A 20,592-nucleotide genomic window follows, 5' to 3' on the forward strand; every position below is an offset into this window, starting at 1 on the left:
TCCTTGTAGAAAAGGCCCGTCATTGTTCAGTTCACTCCCCCCCACCCCTGCAATGCTACACACTACTCTTATTGGCCTTACAGCTGGCTTTGCAGTGTATAGTAAATAAATAAATAAATCCATTTGGGATATTGATGAATTTCCAGTTTTCACCTTGAGGAGAGAGGACCTTTCAAAATGTGTTGAATCAAAGCTATTTTATTAGAACACCTTGTCCAACATCAGTGTGACCCACACACAGTTAGAAGCACGCATATTTCTGATTTTAGCACACTGTGAGAAATGCAGATGCACTCAGCACTGACCTCGTGCCTCTGTACCATCTACCAGAGCAGAAATGTTCCACTGAGAAACAAGCAGTAGTAGAAGTGATGAGTGGCGTCTGTTGTCCTATGTCTGAAAAGCATCTAACATCCCTGGCAGACAAGCTAAGCTCCAAAATCAACAATTTTCCAGCTATTTCAAATGGGTGGTTCAAAAGATGGCAGGGGACACAGGACATGCACAGCAGGAAAACAGCTACACAAACTTGACTGTTGGCATTGGCTTCCATTTCAGTTGAAAAGGAGATTATCATTTAGCTGAGAAAAAAAAAAACTGCACTAGGGGACCAATTGGTGTTATAAATTAAATGAGCATATCTCGAGAAACAAAAATAACAGATGCTTTTTCAGAAACTGTACTACAAAATCTTTAACAGAATATTAGGTGGGGCAGTGCTTGAACTTTTGGGAACCAATTAGATAGCTTGTTACAACTCAGATGTCTAATAGACCTTAGTAATGGAAAGGATTTGAGCAACATTTCAGTGTAAAATTTCTCTGTATTCATTAGCAGTTAAATGTAGGTTATAGCAGCCTGGTCTCACCAGTGAATGAAAACAAAGGACATTATTCCATCTCACTGAAAGGAATGAGGAGGCGTGCTTGCAACATCAAGCCTGTAAACAGATATTTTTATCAAAATATCAGCTAGAAGTGTGAAGCATTTTACATCTGACCTCTGTCTGCCATTGCTAATGCCAGAACACTCAGAGTCCCTGTTTCTGAGCATTGATTCCCAGGATAGAATGAATGAGCCATGAAAATAAACCTCTTCAGCTCTGTGAAGAACAACTGACAGTTACCATATGTGGAACATGAAACATGACCATGAAAACTGAAAACTATTTACATGGTCTCTTCTGGCAAATCATGCTCATGGTGACCATTTTGTTAATTATGCAGAATTTGTGATGAATACACACATATATCCACTACAAAAACACATCCTATCTGTGCAACAGATGGATGTTATATATGCTGACTGACACAGTTTATGTTTGATGCTGTCTGATGGAAATAACAAATGTGCTGCATTTTCTCGAGCTAGAGAAGATGCGAGGAAGAATGGAAATCAAGGAGCCTGCATTTTTTCTGTTCTATTTGAGCGTTGAGTAGTCTCCATGGGTTGTGTGCTCTGTGGAATTCCAAAACATTAGCACTTATTGAATTTCCTAATTAGGATACCAGCACTATTGAATTACAGTGCAGCTACTATAGATCGTGAAATATCAGTGCTGACCCCTCATGAAATTCATGGCTCAAACTACCCTTGACAAAGACTACTTTACAAAAATCTCTACAAAAGCTATTCATAACTACCAGTGGTCAATTTAGTCAGGTCCCTAGCAAATTGTGATGGGATAGTCTAATAATGAAAACTGTGCCAATTTTTTTTCCCATCACTGACAATTTTTGTCTCCACAAATCATCTCAATGCAGCCATCTTAAGGAAACTTAATTATTTTATGTTGTGTCATACAGTAATGCAGTAGTCAAATGCATGTGAGAACAGAGTATCCAATATTGCATTATACAATACAGATAATGTACACCTTTAAAGGCTATCCATATAGTACTTTTCAAAATTTATAATGTGAGATAAGAGGCACATTATTAACATTAATGTTCTTTCATGCACACAGACATATATACACACACAGCCTTAAAACCCTTACAACCCTGACAAACAAAGACAACATGATTGAGAGTGCAGCAAGTACTGGCCAACTGAAATCAAACATATTTTATGACCTCTCTGGCCTTCCATAAGGAAGTTTATTGCATGGCCTAGCACATTCCACATGCAGATGTGAACCTGGAACTTCTCACATGAACGTCAGCCTAATACTCATAGAATGTTCAATAAGCTTTTTTTTTTTTTTACCAAAAATAGCCTACCTAAATTATTCCTGAATGTGATGTAGCAGGAAACTGGTTTAGTATTATAGCATCTTACTTTCTTTCTCTAACAAACATTCAAGACAGTTTATAACCACAGAATTTATGCCACAGAATTCTTCACAGAAGTAGGGCAAGATTTTTCCTATTGAACACACCTCAGTTAATGCCAAAGGTGCCGCATGGTCACATGGTTTTCATTCTGGTATACTGACACAAATTTTGCGTTCCCACACTGTCAGACAGAATGCAAGAGCAAAAAACTATACTCATTTTGCTTACTGTCTATGTCAACCCTTCTAGAATTTACCATTATAAGCCTCCACAAAGTCCTTCCTTTTTCTTCATACTGCATTTTTCTGAATTGCCTTCGTGACAGGGAGGAGAGTGTCAGTCATTCAGCACAGCGGAGGTGTCCTCCACATTAAAGATCTTGTGTCCTGTGTGATTAAGTGCTGTTCAGACCCTACTGGCTTTGTCCTTCTTCTACCTGCCATTCACTATTGAGATCTGGTGTGCAATAGGATGGGACATTATCAAACGCACATCACCCTGCTGAGAGTAAACCACTCACCACCGCCTCACTATCATGACTGGGCATCACTGCAGTCACAGTTTACCAGCACCATGAAAACACAAATAAGCAGAGTGCAAAGCTTTTATTGCACCATCAGCTGATCACAATCATCCAGTCGGGCCATACCCAATCACAACCCGATTGGGATTGATAATTCAAGCATGTAGATCAATGTAACCTTACCCTTATGGTGGCATTGATCACAATCCATCAATAGTCAGACTTTACAGACAATAACCACTGCAGCGGTCACCATTTTCCAAACACCATGATTAACTGGTTGATGAGAAAAGCATTGCTGTTTGTCTGCACTCTCTTAATGTTTCTTTTTTTACATTCAATGACGTTTTCAGTTACACTGCAGACTCATTGTGGAACTGCATGACACTATTACCAAAATTCTCAATTCCCCATTTTCAAAATTGTGAGTAATGAATGCATCTTGTTTATTTCAGTGTTTCGAGCCAGGAAAAAAAAAAAGAAGAAAATCCAAAACCGGGCAGTACAACTCTCCACAAACACAGACACAGAAACACAAATATCTGATGCTATATAAAAGGGGCATGTGACTCTCTCTTTCCACACATTCACAATGCTGCATCTGCCCTGGAGGAGGAATGTTCCTGCCTGATGACCGCCAACAAAAGCCTTTATATACAAGAGACCCAAGGATGAGCCTGACCCACTTGCAGCATAACACTACAGAGGAATTCTGAGGGCATTAAGATGGGTCCATGAACTTATTCTACATGCCCATACAGAATACATTTTTACTTTCTCTGTAACTCTGAGTTACAAATTTAAGCAAGTGTTACATTTAGCTTTCATATCTAACACAATGCAATAAACCTGGCTGCTGCTACCACCCAAGGCATTTTCTCATGTCTTAAACTTTCCATAATATTAATAATAAAAAATTGAAATGTATGGTTTTATGCACTCATATCTCCACCAGCTAGCTTGTACCTTGTCTGGCCAACTATTGAAACTTGGTCATGCTGTGCATATTATATTTTCACCTTATATGGCTTTTTGCTTGCGTTGCCTCACTTGTAAGTCACTTTGGATAAAATTGTCTACCAAATGAATAAGTGTAAATGTAAATGAAATTAATTTGAAATAAATAACAGTAACAACACAACAAAAATTTGGTTAAATGTGTTCCCTTGTCTTGTATGTTAAATATAAGAGATACCTAAGTTTGCATCCACGAGGGGGACCACACAAGGGGGGGGGGGGGGGGCGTTGTGTATCTGAAAGAGGGAGAGAATGTTATGTCTCTAAGATGGGGAGCCACACTGTACATTGTGCAAAGCCGGGTGATGGAGGCTGAGTTGAGCAGAAGGCATTCATCTGTTCCCTCAGTGCACGTGGTGAACATTAATCAAACCCTGCTGCAGAGTTGTCCTCCGGGCACTCTGCTTGCAAAGGAACGCTCAGGGATTTCCATATGCTTAAGTAATGTTACGTAAAGGCTGAAAACAGTAAGGCTTTCTGTCTTTGCATTAAAAAAAAACAAGACCTGCTAAGGCTGAAAATGTGAATATAAGGCTGAGGAGTCTCTACCCATGTCTAAGGCCCCATCACTAGGATTTCCTTAAATGCACACCATGCAGCAGCCACAGTAGAACCACATTACCCTGCTTTCATACACATAAGCTTTACATCTGCATGTATTTTTCAGTGGGCAGAAATGAACTTTACAAGAAAGATGGACATTTCCTTAATGGCCTTCCTTCAGTCTGGCAGCTTCTGAGTTTCTTTTCAATGGGCATTGTTTATTTATTAAATAGCCAACCTGATTTAGGGGAAAAAAAAAAAAAAACATACACGGTTTCTCGTTTTAAAGTCTCAGGAGCAATGACATTTTGCTGGTATCTTAGTACTTTACTTAAAAGCCAAGGCTCCATGATGAGCTTTGCCTTCTTATCTCAATCACAATGCTTGTTTTATGTATTTCTCTATGTCTGAGCAGGATACAGAAGAGCTCTGTAGCTGTTCTTGTGGTCTGGACCCTTGTGTGCCAAACTTGCTTCGGTCCCAGGGGCTGATGCTAACAGTATCTGTCAGAAATCCAATTGTAACCCTCTGCTTTGGCATGCCATAACTTCCAGCTGAGGCCATTGATCAAGGTTGACAATAGGGCTTCTATAATGTCAAACCTTTGTCTTGCTATGTCATCAGAATCTATTTAAAATAGAATTTTCTCCTTTAGCCTAGGCTTAGAATTATGAATTAAATGTTATTCTGTAATTTCTTTCCAAGGTGCTGGCTGTTTTATCAAGCGTTCTCACCAAGGTTGATTAAGCTTTTAACTGTAAAGTGTCATCCAACAGTAACAGTTTTTTTTTTTCCCTACAGTGAATTATGTGCATAAACTATAGTCTCAAGCTCTTAAACTAATATGAGCGTTCAGGGTGCATGATGGATGGCAATTTTACATTGCATTCCACATGTTTGCAGGCTTTCAATCTGAAGCCAACTGTGTAATTATAGTTACTCCAAATAGTTTGCTTAGTAGACATCCAGGGTTCATTTTACACATTCTTCTGAAACTGCGTTATACTGCTGAGTTTCATTTGCATTAAGCTGAATGACTTGCAATGGCCACTGATCAGCCACTAAAGAGAGATGTCCACCGTGCAACTCCAGTTCACATTCCTTAGTGTTTGTACTGGGTGGAAACAGAGCTTGGCAATTTTTATGAAAAGGAAAAAAAAATCTGCACTGTATATTGTCCTTGCTTGATATGCCAACTTTTTGATTCTCTAAAGTACATATATATGTATATGGAAATATAAGTGTGAGAGAGCAATTCTTCTCAGAGTCCAGCAATCTCCTGACAAAGATATTAGTGTGGATAAATACAGGCCTGTAATGAACATCATAACCAATGAGCATCACTGTAAGTGAGAATTAAAATGTTTGAAGATTGTAATGCACATGATAAGCTAAGAAGATTAATTGGAAAATATCCACCATATTCTAGCATATTATAGGATAAAGTGCAGATATTTTGTATATATTGTACAACATACATTCATTATAGAATTTTGATATTACATTAAAAAACAGTGGTCCTTATCTTACATCAGTGCACCCGATGGCATTTTTGCATGTTTTAGGTTACATTGAATTGAATTGTTCATAGTACGCTTAATTAAACAATTACATTCAGTGCCACACTTGAGATCATTTGAATTGGGGCTCATTTAGAAGTACAGTTCTAATGAGTCTGTGTCAGTGACATAACCTTCTCCACTAACTAAATGATTCATTTCCTCATCAGCGTGCAAGCTTTGTCACTCCGGGTTTATCAGACTGCGATGGCAGGACTGTCGTCAGTGTTGATTTAATTATGTCCAATAGCCGAGATGGACATGTTTCCTTATGCCTGAGCTGAGAGAAATGGTGAGTTTGAATGAGGACAGAGTCCAATTAAAGCATTCATATGTGGCATACTGGAGTGTTTCATGTGTTTGGAAGGGTCAAGGCAAAAGATAAATTGAAGATTCCTTTAGAATAAAATAAGGATTGTAGAGGGAGAATGTCAAAAGAATAACTATGCATACAGTAAACTCCAAAATTATTGTAACCATTCATACAGATGTGCAAAAAAGGTTGTATGAACCAGTAAACAACACAGGCAATTAGGTGTATTTTAAGCTCAAAATATTGGTAAACTATATGCTTTTACCATAAAAAAATGATCAGAGAGAGAAAAAAAGATAGGTGTCAGATTTTTTTTGGCACCCAGAAAGATTATTTAAAATAAAATCAAGCAAGATTAAGTCTACATTCACATTATACATTTTAAAGTTCATTTCATTCTTACAAAACTGTATTGCGGCCTTCTATAGCTTCCTGTTCTACAGGTTTACAAAAATGTCATAACACACATGTAAAATCCATTTATCCACCATCACCAGCAGAAAGAATTCAGAAACTCACAGAGAGACAAACGCTTCTTGATCTCCTTAAATCAGGGCAATGGGTACAAAAAAAAAAAGAATAAAAATGCAATATGCTACTTACCACTTTTAGGGCAATAATTAGGAAGTTTAAAACTACTAAAGCACTGGTAAACTTGCCTGGTATGGAATGCAAGGGTATCCACATCATAGTGTCTTTATTGAGAGCAAACAACAAACAGAAGACCCTGGAGGTTGCTAAATGGCATTAGCACTTAGATTCGAACAGGTTGCTATGGTCAGATATGTAAAATATAGCTCTTTGGCCATGCACCCGAGTGGTGGGTTTAGTACTGAAAGAAGGATGTGTATGCAGAAAATAACCTTATGCTTGTTGTAAAATATAGTGGGGGATCTTCAATGTTATTGGCTGTTTTGCTCCCATTGGTCCTGGGGCCCTTGTTAAGGTCAATGGCATCATGAACTCTTCTGAGTACCAGGATATTTTAGCTAAAACATAGCTGTCTCTGCCAGGAGACAGAAACATGGGCTCAAGTGCATCTTCCAATATGAAAATGACCCCAACACATGCCAAAATCTACAAAGAAATGTTTGGCTTTGGGATCTCTACAACCATAGCAAAACGGAGGCAATTAGATCATTCTAGATTGCATCTGCTTAATCTGTATTCTGCCCAGCAGACTTAATCAAGCACCTTCTCATACTTTTTCAAATTCTTATGCCTTTTTCTAGCTCTGTCAACTATGGAGATTAAATCTCTTTCTTGACATTTCAGCAGACTTAGCCAGCAGTATATTAGCTTTGCAACCACACTACCAGTAAACCACTCTACCTTCTTATACCAGAGGGACTGAAAAGATCAATTTCTACATGCAGGCTTTTGAACCAGATACGTAGCAGGTGTTCGTCTGCACACTGATGTAGTGTGATTTTTTTCTTCAGTAACTAATGGGTTCAAACAATTCACATAAAATCTCATGCATGATGTTCTCCATTTACAGCCATGTGGGAAATCTGCAAACTGTTATTAGTCTGATAGCCCAAATAGCTAGACTAACATTAAGATTAAGATTTCACTTTATTGTTAGATTGTTCTGAAATTTGTCTTGCATCCCGTGGCATCACATAGATAACAGACATATATAACAAAAACATAACATTTAAACACAACAACAACAACAGATATTGCCACATTAAACATTCTAAAGTGGCTGTAGTGCATCACTTGGTCAATTTCATGAAATTTCACCTTCAATACTCCGTGCTAGCTACAGTAGGTAAAAGTAAGCAGAGCACAGTTATGCTAGTTACATAAGTACAAATGTAATTGCAAAAAAAAAAAAAAAACCCACAAAATATCAAGCCCTAGACAGCACACATCAATTTGTTGATCCTCCAATTTAACAAGGATAAAACAATTTATACAATTTTCATGTACCTACTTTGAGTAGCCACCTCAATTCACTATGCATGTACAAGGCACTAGGTATTAGGTAATGGAGGAAATATTCTTAAAAAAGATATGACTGGTTGTCTACAGACTGGCTGAACTTTAGCTATCATCCACTGGTCATCATACGATCCTGTTTTAAGACCCCTGCAGGGCGAGCTCTGTATAAATGGACATGAGCCAAGCTTCTGGATGGGCCTGTTATTGTCCAGTTAGAGCCAGACAAAGCATCTCATTGATCTTGATTGAAATATTTTTCTCTAATAGATGTCAATGGCATCATTTAGATATCTGATAGTTGGTGCTATTTCACCTAATAATTCAAGTCAAAGTGACATCTGTAAGAGCATGTGATGTTCTTGTATATGTGTCAAGAAGACACAGATTAGACAAGTCATAATGCTAATTCATAACATCAAAAGGAACTTCCGTGTCATCACACATTAAGATGGAGATCATTTACAAACCAGTATTTGCGTGTCAAGGTGACACACAATGATTCACTTGAATGGGATTCATTTCAACAGCATTCTGGTGGATTGCAGTCCCAGCAGAGAGTATCTTTCACAGGGCACGCAGCCAGAGACAGCTTTTGATACCCCGGACTCACTGAATAAGTGGAAGCAGATTAAAATTTTGGTGCAGCAGAACAAAATGCTTCATGTGTGTTACCATTGGGAAGGACACAGCAAATTAAACATCTGTTGACTCTTGGCGAGCTGGAGATGTGCTGCTTTTGACCTGCCACCTTTAAGTTCCAGACTGATGTAATTTGGCAGTAAGCATTTAGATTTTTCCAAGAATAATATGGTACCAGAGAGCAGAGGTGCCCAGCTTGTCTAGTTACTTAATTTGGTTCTCTTTGACACCGCCATTGCAATGCTACCGATCCTGACTCATTGTAGGTCTGTCCCTACACGTGTATGAAACACCATGATTCACTGATTGGGAACACTGTGTCACTCTTCACATGGACTGTCCTCTCTCCCCTGCACTCATTGTAAATTATACAGCCTACACTGTTGGTAAGTCAACCCCCCCCAAATTATCACAGGAGGAAAAGGTTCATGACAAAGCATTAATCTAGTTCAGCAGTCTGGCAGCACACGCTAATTAAGGAAAATATATTCCCATTGGGGAGCTTCATCATCTCAAGCTGTATGTTTGTTATGCCGTAAACCTTTTTGTGTCTTCTGGAGTACAGCAGAAACACTCACCACAATTGGTTCCTTTCTGAAGACTCACTTTTTTAGACTGCACCTGGGTTGATTCCACTCATCATTCAACATTTGTTCTTATTTGCCATTTGAACTCATAGTCATATGTGAATCACAACTGTGTGTTTTTTTTTTTTAAAGTGAGTCTTCAACAAGTTATTAAGCTTGTGAAAATTGCTTTTGGTATAAACTATCCCAGGTTGTATTGTACTTGCTTATTTGTAAAATATGGTGTATTTTGCTAATGCTCTGCAAATCGCTTCGGGCAAGGCTACGTGCCAAATAGTTACATAAATGGTAAAAGCAAAATGCTCAGATATCCCTTCTACTTTTCTCTGTTTTGTATTCAGTCCAAAATGAACTAATGCTTATTTTATAAGCAAAACCACTAATGATGAAAATAATCCATGTGATTCTGTTTTTACTGTATTTTTACTGATGCTTAGCAGCAAAAGGTCTTCACAGTTTTGCAGATGCCTGGAAGCAGAATGCTGTAGGTGTTTGAGTTCCTTGAGCAATGCACTTGCAAAGGCATTACCCCCAGTATGAGATAATACTGGTATGCAAGTATTTTGAGACTGTAATGCTGCACTGTAGCTCCAGTTTGTCTCGTCATGTTATCTCTGAGGACAGGATTAAAACATCACATCACAATGAAAAACAACGCAGAATTTGTTAACTGAACACACGGCAGGAAAAACATCATTGTTACACTGAAATGCCATAGTGAAGATGAACAGCAGAACTGATATTCCTAAAAAGTAATGAAAAAAGTTCTCTCTTCAGACAGGTTATGATCAGAAATGTACCAGCTTAACCAGAGCTGAGCAGCTGTATGCAAGCCATTCCCATTTCACTCTTTTACGTAAGCCAGCTTCCAGTAATGCAGACTGTGATCACGACCAGAGAACAGCAATGCCACATTGTCACACTGGGGGCATGGTTCCCTGTCATTCCATTCTGACATGTCTGACTCAATGAATGATATGCCAGGCCATAATGATAGTTTCTGTCAATTCTCAGATAAGGCTATGTCGGTTTGACATGGAAAATGCCATACTGTCCCACCATGATGGTTAATGTCAATTGACACCCATGTCATTTGGCATAAATGTTAATGTCACTTTGACATGGAAAGTGACATGCTGAACCAGGTTGTATGCCTCTATATACATCTATACTGAAAGAAATGCTAATTTATGTCTATGATTATTTATGCTACTTGCATTTAATATTGCTCATTTGAGTAGTATGCATATCCCTTCGTAGTGTTCCTATAATGCTATACTGTATTGGATATACCCTGCATTACAGTGACAATGATGGACAGCATTTAATCATAGAAATGAGACCATTCTACCTTTCCAAGAGCACATCCAACTCTTTCCTTTACTGTAATCTGATAAATATGCATCCACAGGGATGTGCAGCATACACAGCAAGAAGGAAAATGGCACACGCACAGCAGAGTCATGTTTAGTAATGTGATGTCAGCACAGCTGTAGTGACTTTGCTACTTTCATATATATTTTCATACATTTGTCAAGTATTAACTGCCTAGTGCCTTCTATGCCTCCAGGTCATTCCACCATACTGTAGGGTATTTTTCAATAATGCTGTCAGGGGTCCATCCATTTAAGGTGAAGTTAAAATGAAATGCCAAATATCTAACAGTGACAGCATGCCTTTTCTTGAAAAAAAAAAAAAAAAATCAAAAACATAAGAATTACATGGAAAAAATACACCAATTATGATACAAGGATCAAGTTTAAAAAGAGGAGAATTTCATAACATTCTATCCCCAGGCGCACAAATGGAAATTTACAGTTAAGAGTTTACATTTCCCAATGACAGCAGTACAATACAGCGGTTTACATCACTTTTATTTTAACAATCCGGATAGAATGCTTAATATGTTGGACAGACATAACTGATAATTTAAAGCACACTTTGTAATCAAAATACAATTCTTCAGTTTGTTATGTGTACTGGGGTCTGACTGAGAGAATGCTGGATGCATAGTCTTAAAACAGCATAAAGCTCGAATTCTTGAATTCAGCTTGCACTTTATCATTGCACACTGTGTTACAGAATTGTGATTATGCTGTAGAAATTGGGCCCAAGATCTAAAGAGTTTGACAGCAATGCCCCACCCACTCTGAATCTGCAACTCACTTGGGAACTACCCAAAGCCATACACTGGAAATATGCTGGTATTATCAATTAGCATGTTTTAAGTTAATGTTTACATAGGTGTTTTCAAAGCTATCAATTTGCTGTGTGGCTGCATTCATTTACACCTAATTAATTAACACTTGTTAATGTTAATATTAAACACCATAATACATGTTTATGGAGAAACAGTAGGTCCTGTCATATATATTTAAAGATGTAAGAACATCCATTTGCTGCTGGTGTTGTTTGCCTTTTACCATTCTTCCATATTTTGTGCCCCAATGTAAGCTGTATAGATGTTCAGGAATAAAGAATAAGGGTAGAACAGCCCTTCACATATCAAACGCAGCAGCTTGCTTGATGCTCTGCACTTCTAGATATTATAAGGTACATACAGATATTTGTTTTCTGTGATATACAGCATGTTGAGCTAAAGTGCATCAACAATGAAACAATGTAAAAAAAAAAACAAAACAACATTACCTGACTGTGTGCCTCTATCATTTCTGCTCAGGGTTCAGCTTGAACAGAAGCCCATCACCAAGTCATTTAATCTCAGTTTTTTTTTTTTTTTTTTTCTTTAGTATTAGGTTCTATCTTCTCTATTGGTTGTGTCTATATTGTTTTTTTTTTTTTTTTTTTCAGACATGAAGTACAGAGATTGTAGTCACTGAATACACTTCTGTGAGAGCTTCTGTGATCCGAGACTAAATCCCTTAGGAAGATTATCTTGGGCCCAAATCAAGAAAACTGTGCAACTTAAAGGTTTCATGGAGTGATGTGTCAGTGAGTGAAATGATTTACCTCACTGTGTTTCTTTTTTGTGAACATATGTTTACATCTCACACTTTTGGCTGACAGCAAATCCTTGGACAAAATATGAAGTAACATCACAAAGTCAATGAGCCAATATCAGCAATAGCCAATGTCTGTGATATGCAGACTGATTCACAACAGTGACTGGCTTCATAAATAGCGTGTTCCTTGAATGCCCTCTCGTTTAGTCAGTAGTTGTGGGAGGAAAGGCATAGTCACTATCTGGGGCCTAATATTATTATACTTTATTGTGGCTTATAGACTGGAAGGCATTACCAATTTGAAGTAAATCTATAAACATACTGAATACTTTGTGCAAAAGTGTTCCTTTTCCCATTTTAACATGGTTTTATTTGGTCACCTTCTGGATAACGTATATGGTTGAGGATAAAATCTCATGATCTCAAGAGATCGTGTCAAATACTTTACATTCAAATCATAGTCAGAAACAATGGCAAGCAGAAAAGACTTCTTACCCACACAGGAGAATGTCTGGAGAAGGATGATACAATTGTTTTTACAATACAAATACAGACATACACTTAAACATGCTAAAATTCTGCTGCTCCAGAATAACAAAAATGGATACATACAGATATAAAATATAGTAATCGATAGTAATTGTTTTGAAATGTGAAAATAAAAGAAAAAAAAAAACTTACAGCATGCAATTGCATGTAAATAATGCATGTATGTACATGAGAAATGCACAAAAGGCACTGGACACACACAGCATTGCGGAACAGGGGAGAGACTTCAAGACATGATTCCATGGACAAAACTTGACCATGGGGGTTCATTTGCATTCGAATTGGTGTCAAAGAACCCCAAGCCTGGGAAAGGCCCTTCCAGTCACTATAGGTCCAATAGGAAGACCTCAACTGAACGACTAGTGGAAGAGCAAAACCAGGGGCTACAAAGCCCTGGTTGACACCATATGTAAAACAAGCCCAATAAGAGACCCACAGCATGATGCAATGATACTCATCCAGCTGGATCACTGTGACCCCAACCATAGCATAAATGTTGGTCTCAGAATAAGCATGGCAAAGAGATACAATAGCAACGGTTTAAAAAAAAAAGAAAAAAAAAAACAGGTTTACCTTTACCTTTTTTACACAAAAAAGCAAAACTTAACGATAAACTCATATGTAACTGCACCTTCCAAGCAACTCCCACTTAAATGAAAATCATGTAATGCAAAATACTGCCAAAATTTGGTATTGGAAAACTTCATGACTACATGTCCTAAGGGTATGCTTGTACTAGATACTGAAAAGCCCTCTGATTATAAGGTCTCAATTATGTGGCTTCATCATGTCTGTTGAGCAAACTCTTCAAGATTACAGCAGATTTTGTGATTGTACTTCATAATTATTGCCTCTCATAAGTACAGTAAATGTTTTCTGGCAATGGAGTTCCACAGAGAACTCTTCTCAGAATCTGACCATCTTAATGAGCACATTGAGAGTCGTGTTATTTAGAATATTTAAGAATCCTCTAGTCAAGAGGATCCTGTAATCACCAATGCAATGCAATATTGCAAAGTGATATGACGTGATACACAATGACATGTAACGATTCTAAATAAGAAGACAGAAATTGGATAATATGGCAAATAATGCGCAACACTTAACAGCCTAAAGCTATATGTTGTCAGCTTTACATTTAGCTAGCTTGTGACAATTATTTATGATTGTTATTAATTTTTCAAAAAATGGTTGTAACGAATTCACATATGTTTCATATCATAGGGGACATAGGTGATCAGTGCGTGTTACAAATCCTCATTTTCAAGCTATCTTTATTATATTCTTCTTACTGCTTTAAAGGAGGTGACATCAATATGTGTTTCAAAGGTCTGATTTGTATTATAACAGAAATGGTTTGCACTCCAGTAAAAACACATTGATGCACTACATTCTTCCTATTATATAGCTGCAAACTCCAGCTTATTAAAAACCTGCTTAATCCTGTTTTCCTCAACATAAATCTGCCTGTGACCTGAAATCATGACTGATAAATTTAACTCCAGATGTACCCTAACAGCTTCAGATAGTCATCATTGTCAAGTGTTTTGAATACTGTGTTCATGTAAATATAGTCTATGAGAACCATGTTTATCTGTGATAGTAACTCAAAGGGGGTTCTCTACGGGAGTTGTCATATAGAATGCAACACTTGTATGTGTTACCAATGTATGTGGTCATGCCAATACAGGTGTTGTTTGAAGACCTACTTCGCCAGTATTTTGTTTTCTCACGGAGTACTTTTTTGTATACCTGATGTCAAGTGTGGCCAATGCATTTTTGTTTAATTGAATAGTAAAATTGTTTTATGACTATGGCTTCATTTTTTTCTTTCATTTTTATTAATATCATATCGGGGGTGTTTTTTCATTGCACATTACCAGTTGAGCAATTTGGTTATCACTGATTGATTCCAATTTGTCCATTTTTGATTTTAAAGCAAAACAATGTTTAACAGACAAACATTTCACATTTCAAATTTTGCTAGAATTTATCACAAAGCAAAGCTAGGAACCAATCAGAGACTCTACCAAATTTATGATAATGATCCACTTTGTTAAATTAGCATACTCACATAGTATACTTATTGTGTATGATTGATTGTATATGAATGATTTAAATGTTCTGCCATGCATTGCACATCAATGTTAAACAGACTGGGTGAAAAAAACATAGTAACAGCATTTACAATGAAGTATGATATAACTAAACATGAAATTGCAAATTAGATCACCGTTATCATGTGTATTCATCAAAAATCAGGTAAGAGAAATTTCCATTTACAGCCCTTGGCCATTTGACATCTGAATTGTTCCCCAGCTATTTACAAATGAATGAAAATTGCCTCTCAGCAGCAACAACACCTACATTTATACAAAAGAGGATAAACATCAGAATTCCTCTTTTGTACTGAGGTGGGAAATGAGTAGTGACAAAATTCTTTGGCATCAAATTGATAAAATGCTAGCGATATGTCATTTTCATATTGAATTTATAATCAGTGGTAAATGATGAGAATTGCAAGCTAGTTATATAGTTCTGTTTGCGCATCTTATTAATTGTTGATTAATATGAAAAGTAATTGACAATATACTGGCAAAATGTCTAGCAATTACTTACTTTTTCTGACCAAAACACATAATTTAACAGTAGCACACTGTACATGTATAAATTGCTGGAGAAAATGGAATTGTGGGAGTTTGTTCCTGTAGCATGTATTTCCTCTTCTTTGCTGGATTTAGAACTTCCTTCCCAGAATGTATTTGATATGACTTTGGCTGCAAATCCCCCTTCCTGAGAGAGGGGTAGCAATCGAGTGGCTCTGATCTGTTCGGCTTTCACGTTAACCCCCAGTATCCACGAAGTAAGCACAAATGGATGAGCACTTGACTGCTTAAGGTGTGTGTGTGTGTGTGTGTGTGACAGACCACTTACATAGTGGTGTTCACCAGCAGAGCCTGTATAACTACCTGACAGAAACTGGACTGTACCCAAGGTTGGAGGTTCCAACGTAAGGCAGGCACATCATTGGCCAGCCCTGAACATTAACCCCACTCCCCTTCAGCCAGTAGCCTGTCAGTCTGTACAGTATGTAGCTGAGCATGTATACCAAAAGTGAGCAAGGGGCTTTCAGAGTGAATGTCAGAATTTCCACACATTTTTGAATTTGAAATGGTGTACCACTTGTTGGTCTAATTTGGCATTTCTGTTGAAAAGAAAATAATTATTATTATTGTTAATATTATTAGTTGACTGAAAATATAGGCCCTTTTTATGACTAAATTGTTTACCAAGAGTATTTCTTAAGAGGCAAAAATGTGTTCTGTATTAAATTATGTTCTTTTAAAAAAGACATTCATTCTGTCACAGAAATAGAATAATTGTAAGATCATCAATTCACATGTCCTTGCTTTACCATGGTTACATGTGGAAAAGGTTAAGAGGAGGTGATTTCTTGTTGTGGATAATGTACCTTTCCAAGTTTCAAAGGTGATGCATACACATGTTAGGTGATATGTTACATTTTTTCCCTGGAAGAACTACACAACTAATGGGCTTTAGTAGTAAACATGCCATGACACAATTTGGTTCTCTGCCTTCAGGGGCTGTGTTGAACAAGAAGAACGAATTCAAGGAGGCCCCCACAATGAACAAATGAATGAAAATTGCCGTTCAGCAAAAAAAAAAAAAAAAAAAAACCATTCATACTAGATAGAATATGTATCAGAACCTATAAATAAGAGCTGGTCCTGGCCATACTGTGGTCATGATTCTAAAGTGAAAATATTATCTAAAATTTAAAGATTTTTTAAGATCTTTACATATGCATCACCATATATATGCATATTAGAGTTTCAAGCATGCTGGAGATGCATATGAAACATCAGACAAAACCTACTTCAAAGTCAATTTAATTATCTCACATCAACAATTTGCATAGGATGCTATGCAGTATAATTGTATTCTCAAATCATTATAGCTATTTTTCAGACAATAGCCTTGTGGTTAAGCAAAGACACACGGAACTGCAATGTTGTATATCTAAGGTGAGAAATCAGCATTAACAGTGCATTGCACTGATACAGATCCTGCAAATGAACCAAACACTTCAATAAATTGGGTGTCAAGGACTGCGCCTTCCTCTGTTGCTGGACTCCTCTCTTGCACCAAGTCCCTCTTTCTTTCTCTCCTTCTTTTTATCTTTCCATCCCCCCCTCACAGCATCTCAAAGCACACGTAAGTACATGAACACTGTTCCCTGTACCAGAACTCCCACTATAACAAAGACCAAGCGCAAGTCATACATTATTTGTAACACCCTGTACGTAATTCTTACAGCTGCGGTTGCTGCTGATCCTAACGTTACACCAGCTCCTTCTTAATTTATCATCTTGCATGCCCCCCCCCACCCCCCTCCCCCCACCCCCCTGATAATCGTGCTTCTGCCAGACGGAACGCCAACCAACATGCAAACGGCATGCGAGCGCAAACGGCCGTTCGCGGCACAGAGCTCACTCACCCTGACAGCTTTGCCATCTTCACAAAGCTGAACACATCCATGCGTGCGGGCGGATGCGGCTCGGTGCTGGGGTCGCGGAATTCGCTTTACTCCAGCTCCATGGCGCACATCTCTTTTACGAGCAGGAAGAATAACTGGTTCAGAAAAAAAAAAAAAGAGGGGAGCAGCCAGAGGTCCGGCGGAGAGATCAAACCCCCTCGTCAGGGCTTGCGCATGGCTCAGCGATCGGCTGTGTCCGCACCTCGATGGAAGGAATCCACAGCCTCCCCGAGACAAGGATATGGGAGAGTGGCTTCGCGGGCTACATCCTTCAAACGCGTGCCTCCGTCAGCTGCATTAAGCCACCTTCATTTGATTTCCATTGCAGTGGAATGATGTGCAGAGGCCACGCAGGCACAACAGCTTTGAAAAGAGAGAGAGAGCAAGAGAGAAGTGGGGGGGAGGGAGGGAGGAGCACGGAGAGTAGGGGGGGGGGATGCAAATCACTGCTGATGGATGCTCCCAGCTCCCAGGATTTCTCTTCCCCTGCTGTAGAGGACAGCCTCATCAATTCCCTCTCCCTCTTCAGCCTTTTCAGAAAGAAAGGTGGAAAAGCAGAGCTGTCCACAAAAGGGACGGTGGTGGGGGTGGTGTGGTGAAGGGAAAGAGAGAGCGTGCATAATGCACAGTGTGGGTGAATCTTGAGGCTGCAGTGTAGGACTGAGGCAATCTGTGAGCTGGAAAAGGACCCTGTCATTGTTTTCATTGGTGTTGCTAAGTAAGCAGTGGAGTCGTTCGCCCGGCAGCTTTTTCAAAACACTCCCAAATGATACTGGCTCAATTAAAGAGGCATGCTGGCTCGGAATAGTGAGACTAGCAGTAAAGTCATGCCAATGAGCTGTCAAAGTGATGGAAACGTGATACTGCAAAAGATCTGGTGGGGCTTGACGTGCTTGTCCACTTCTGAGTGGTTGGGGTGCTGGAGAGAGGCTGTCATGAGAAAAGATAAGGGGAGATCTAAGAGATCTGAATGTTTTCGCCGTGCAGTTTCACCGCATCACCACCTCCACTTTGCAGTCTGTTCATTCAATGCAGAAACATCCCAGCTGTCTTCTCATTGGGCTGTGGTCTGTGATCCGGCTGCATCCGAGGCAACTCCTCCAAAAGAGAATCAAGCGGTGCGTAATGCAAATTCGCAGAGCCAGATAATAAGGATGCATGATTAATCAATGTCCCAGAGATTACACAACTGCACGGAGGGTGGGGGGTGGGGCAACTTGGTGTCCACAGTGAAAAAGAGACGACCCCGTGGCAGGCAGGCAGCCGAATTTTGAAGTGGATGATCTCATTATTACAATTACTTATTAGCCCTGTATCTTCCTGCTTGGCGTGACACACACACACACACACACACACACACACGCACGCACACACACACACACACACACACACACACACAGCAAGCCTAGTACCATCTCTGGAGGATAGAATAAGCCCTAAGAAAAATAACTGCATCAAAGTCATAGTCTGGTCTAGATACCTTGTAAAATATTCTATAGTGGCTGATTGCAAAAAAGTTTATTAATCCTGTTGAGGGAGAGCTATTTTCTGTGTGCTATGAATCAGGACATGAAACGAAGAAGCCCTGCCGAAACTCGTGAATGAAAGAGAAAAAACACTTTCAGGTCACAGTGGTCCCTTTGATCCACATCAACCCTATTTTATCCAGCTTTTTACGGTGACAGAAACTCCCCGCGGAATCTATCCAGAGAACTGTGCTCACATAATAAAGATGGAAATATGTTTCAGAGACATGTCCTAGAGTTAGATAAATTGATCGTATATTTTGCCCCCCTTAGTTATATAAAGCAATCAATTTTGTCCTTGACTCAAATGTGCTTTCGTCACATTAGACAGTGAAAAATCATAACACTAAAATGATAAATGATTAAGACACAGAAATTACAAAATTCACCTACATTAATGGGTTTTTTTTTTTTGTAATTACAGTGGTCAATTTATGAATGCATACGCAGCTTTATATTTTGTTCATATAAACCTGACTGAGGAGGGAAAAGCAATCTATGAAAGGTCACTGCGTATTTATGCAGTACATTTGCATTTGTTTTGTATTCCCCTTGTAATGCGATGTTTAAGAGGGCACAATCTGAAGGTTAAGTTGGCTATAGACATTTAGAATCTTCTGGGTTTCCAGTGGATCTAAGCTCTGATTCAATATAAATATGTTTTTTTTTTTTTTTTTAAATGAATGGTTATCATCATATTAAAATGCTGTTAATATGGTGTATTTTACTACAGTAAAATATTTGTCTGGGTATGTTGATATCATTACTATGAAAGATGCTATGCATACAAAGGCAGTCCAAACTGTTCTTTTGCCGTTGTCCAGGTAGTCTAGAATGTTGTGGTAAGGACTACAACAAAAACATACCATGTATCACCTTTTCTGCAGTAATGATACTAGAAAAGTCTGTCTCATAGGCTTGATATTGCAATGGTTTATAATATTTACCATTTTGTACTATAATTTCTGCCTGTAAAATGATGCAGTATTGAACTAGGAATGATTGGCAGTGAGACCCCACAGCAATCTGTCAATAGAGGCCGCTATTTAGAACTTTACAACTGTATTATACAGAGGAAGTTTTTTGATATGCTGTGCAATTGTATAGAATTCCTCAGGGACATGGAGATAACATAAATAAATAGTGTGAGGGAACAATTTAATATCTCATGTGCAAAACACTGCAATAGAGTACCTTGTGGGCAAGGATTGGGCTCCCACAAGGTTCTGGGCCATTCTCTCAAGATATGACTTTATTCCTTCCAAATAATAGGCATTTCCCTCTGAATATTGGGTTTTAAGAAGATAAGGATGTAATTCCCTGGAGACATTAATATGTGCCTACAAGATTTCAAGTTGTTCCCTTGAGATATCAAGTCTTTCCTTTGAGATAAATAATGTGCTGTCCATAGGTGCCTCATGCAATTGTGATGAACTGTGCAAGTACAGGTAGATTTCTTTTCATTTCTCTATTAGAGTATCAGCACAGAGGAAGATGGCTTAATGCCTCAGATGCCTGCCTTGGCCAGGCAGGGAGTCTTGTAAAGGTTTCAGGCAGTTGGTTACCAAAATTTTAAGAAATTAAAACTG

General features: G+C 38.5%; 1 protein-coding gene across 2 annotated transcripts in view; it reads right to left on the reverse strand.

The window, feature by feature from the left end:
* Positions 1-17,829, reverse strand: part of LOC118789304 (FERM and PDZ domain-containing protein 4-like) — a 48,713-nt gene extending 30,884 nt beyond the window's left edge. For both annotated transcript variants that reach the window (XM_036545648.1, XM_036545649.1), the window contains exon 1: positions 17,439-17,829. In XM_036545648.1, coding sequence (XP_036401541.1) covers positions 17,439-17,479 — 41 coding nt within the window. In that variant the 5' untranslated portion in view covers positions 17,480-17,829. The remainder of the gene's footprint in view (positions 1-17,438) is intronic.
* Between the last annotated feature and the right edge of the window lie 2,763 nt (positions 17,830-20,592).

The sequence above is a fragment of the Megalops cyprinoides genome, chromosome 14 (genome assembly GCF_013368585.1).
Source record: "Megalops cyprinoides isolate fMegCyp1 chromosome 14, fMegCyp1.pri, whole genome shotgun sequence".
Lineage (NCBI taxonomy): Eukaryota > Metazoa > Chordata > Actinopteri > Elopiformes > Megalopidae > Megalops > Megalops cyprinoides.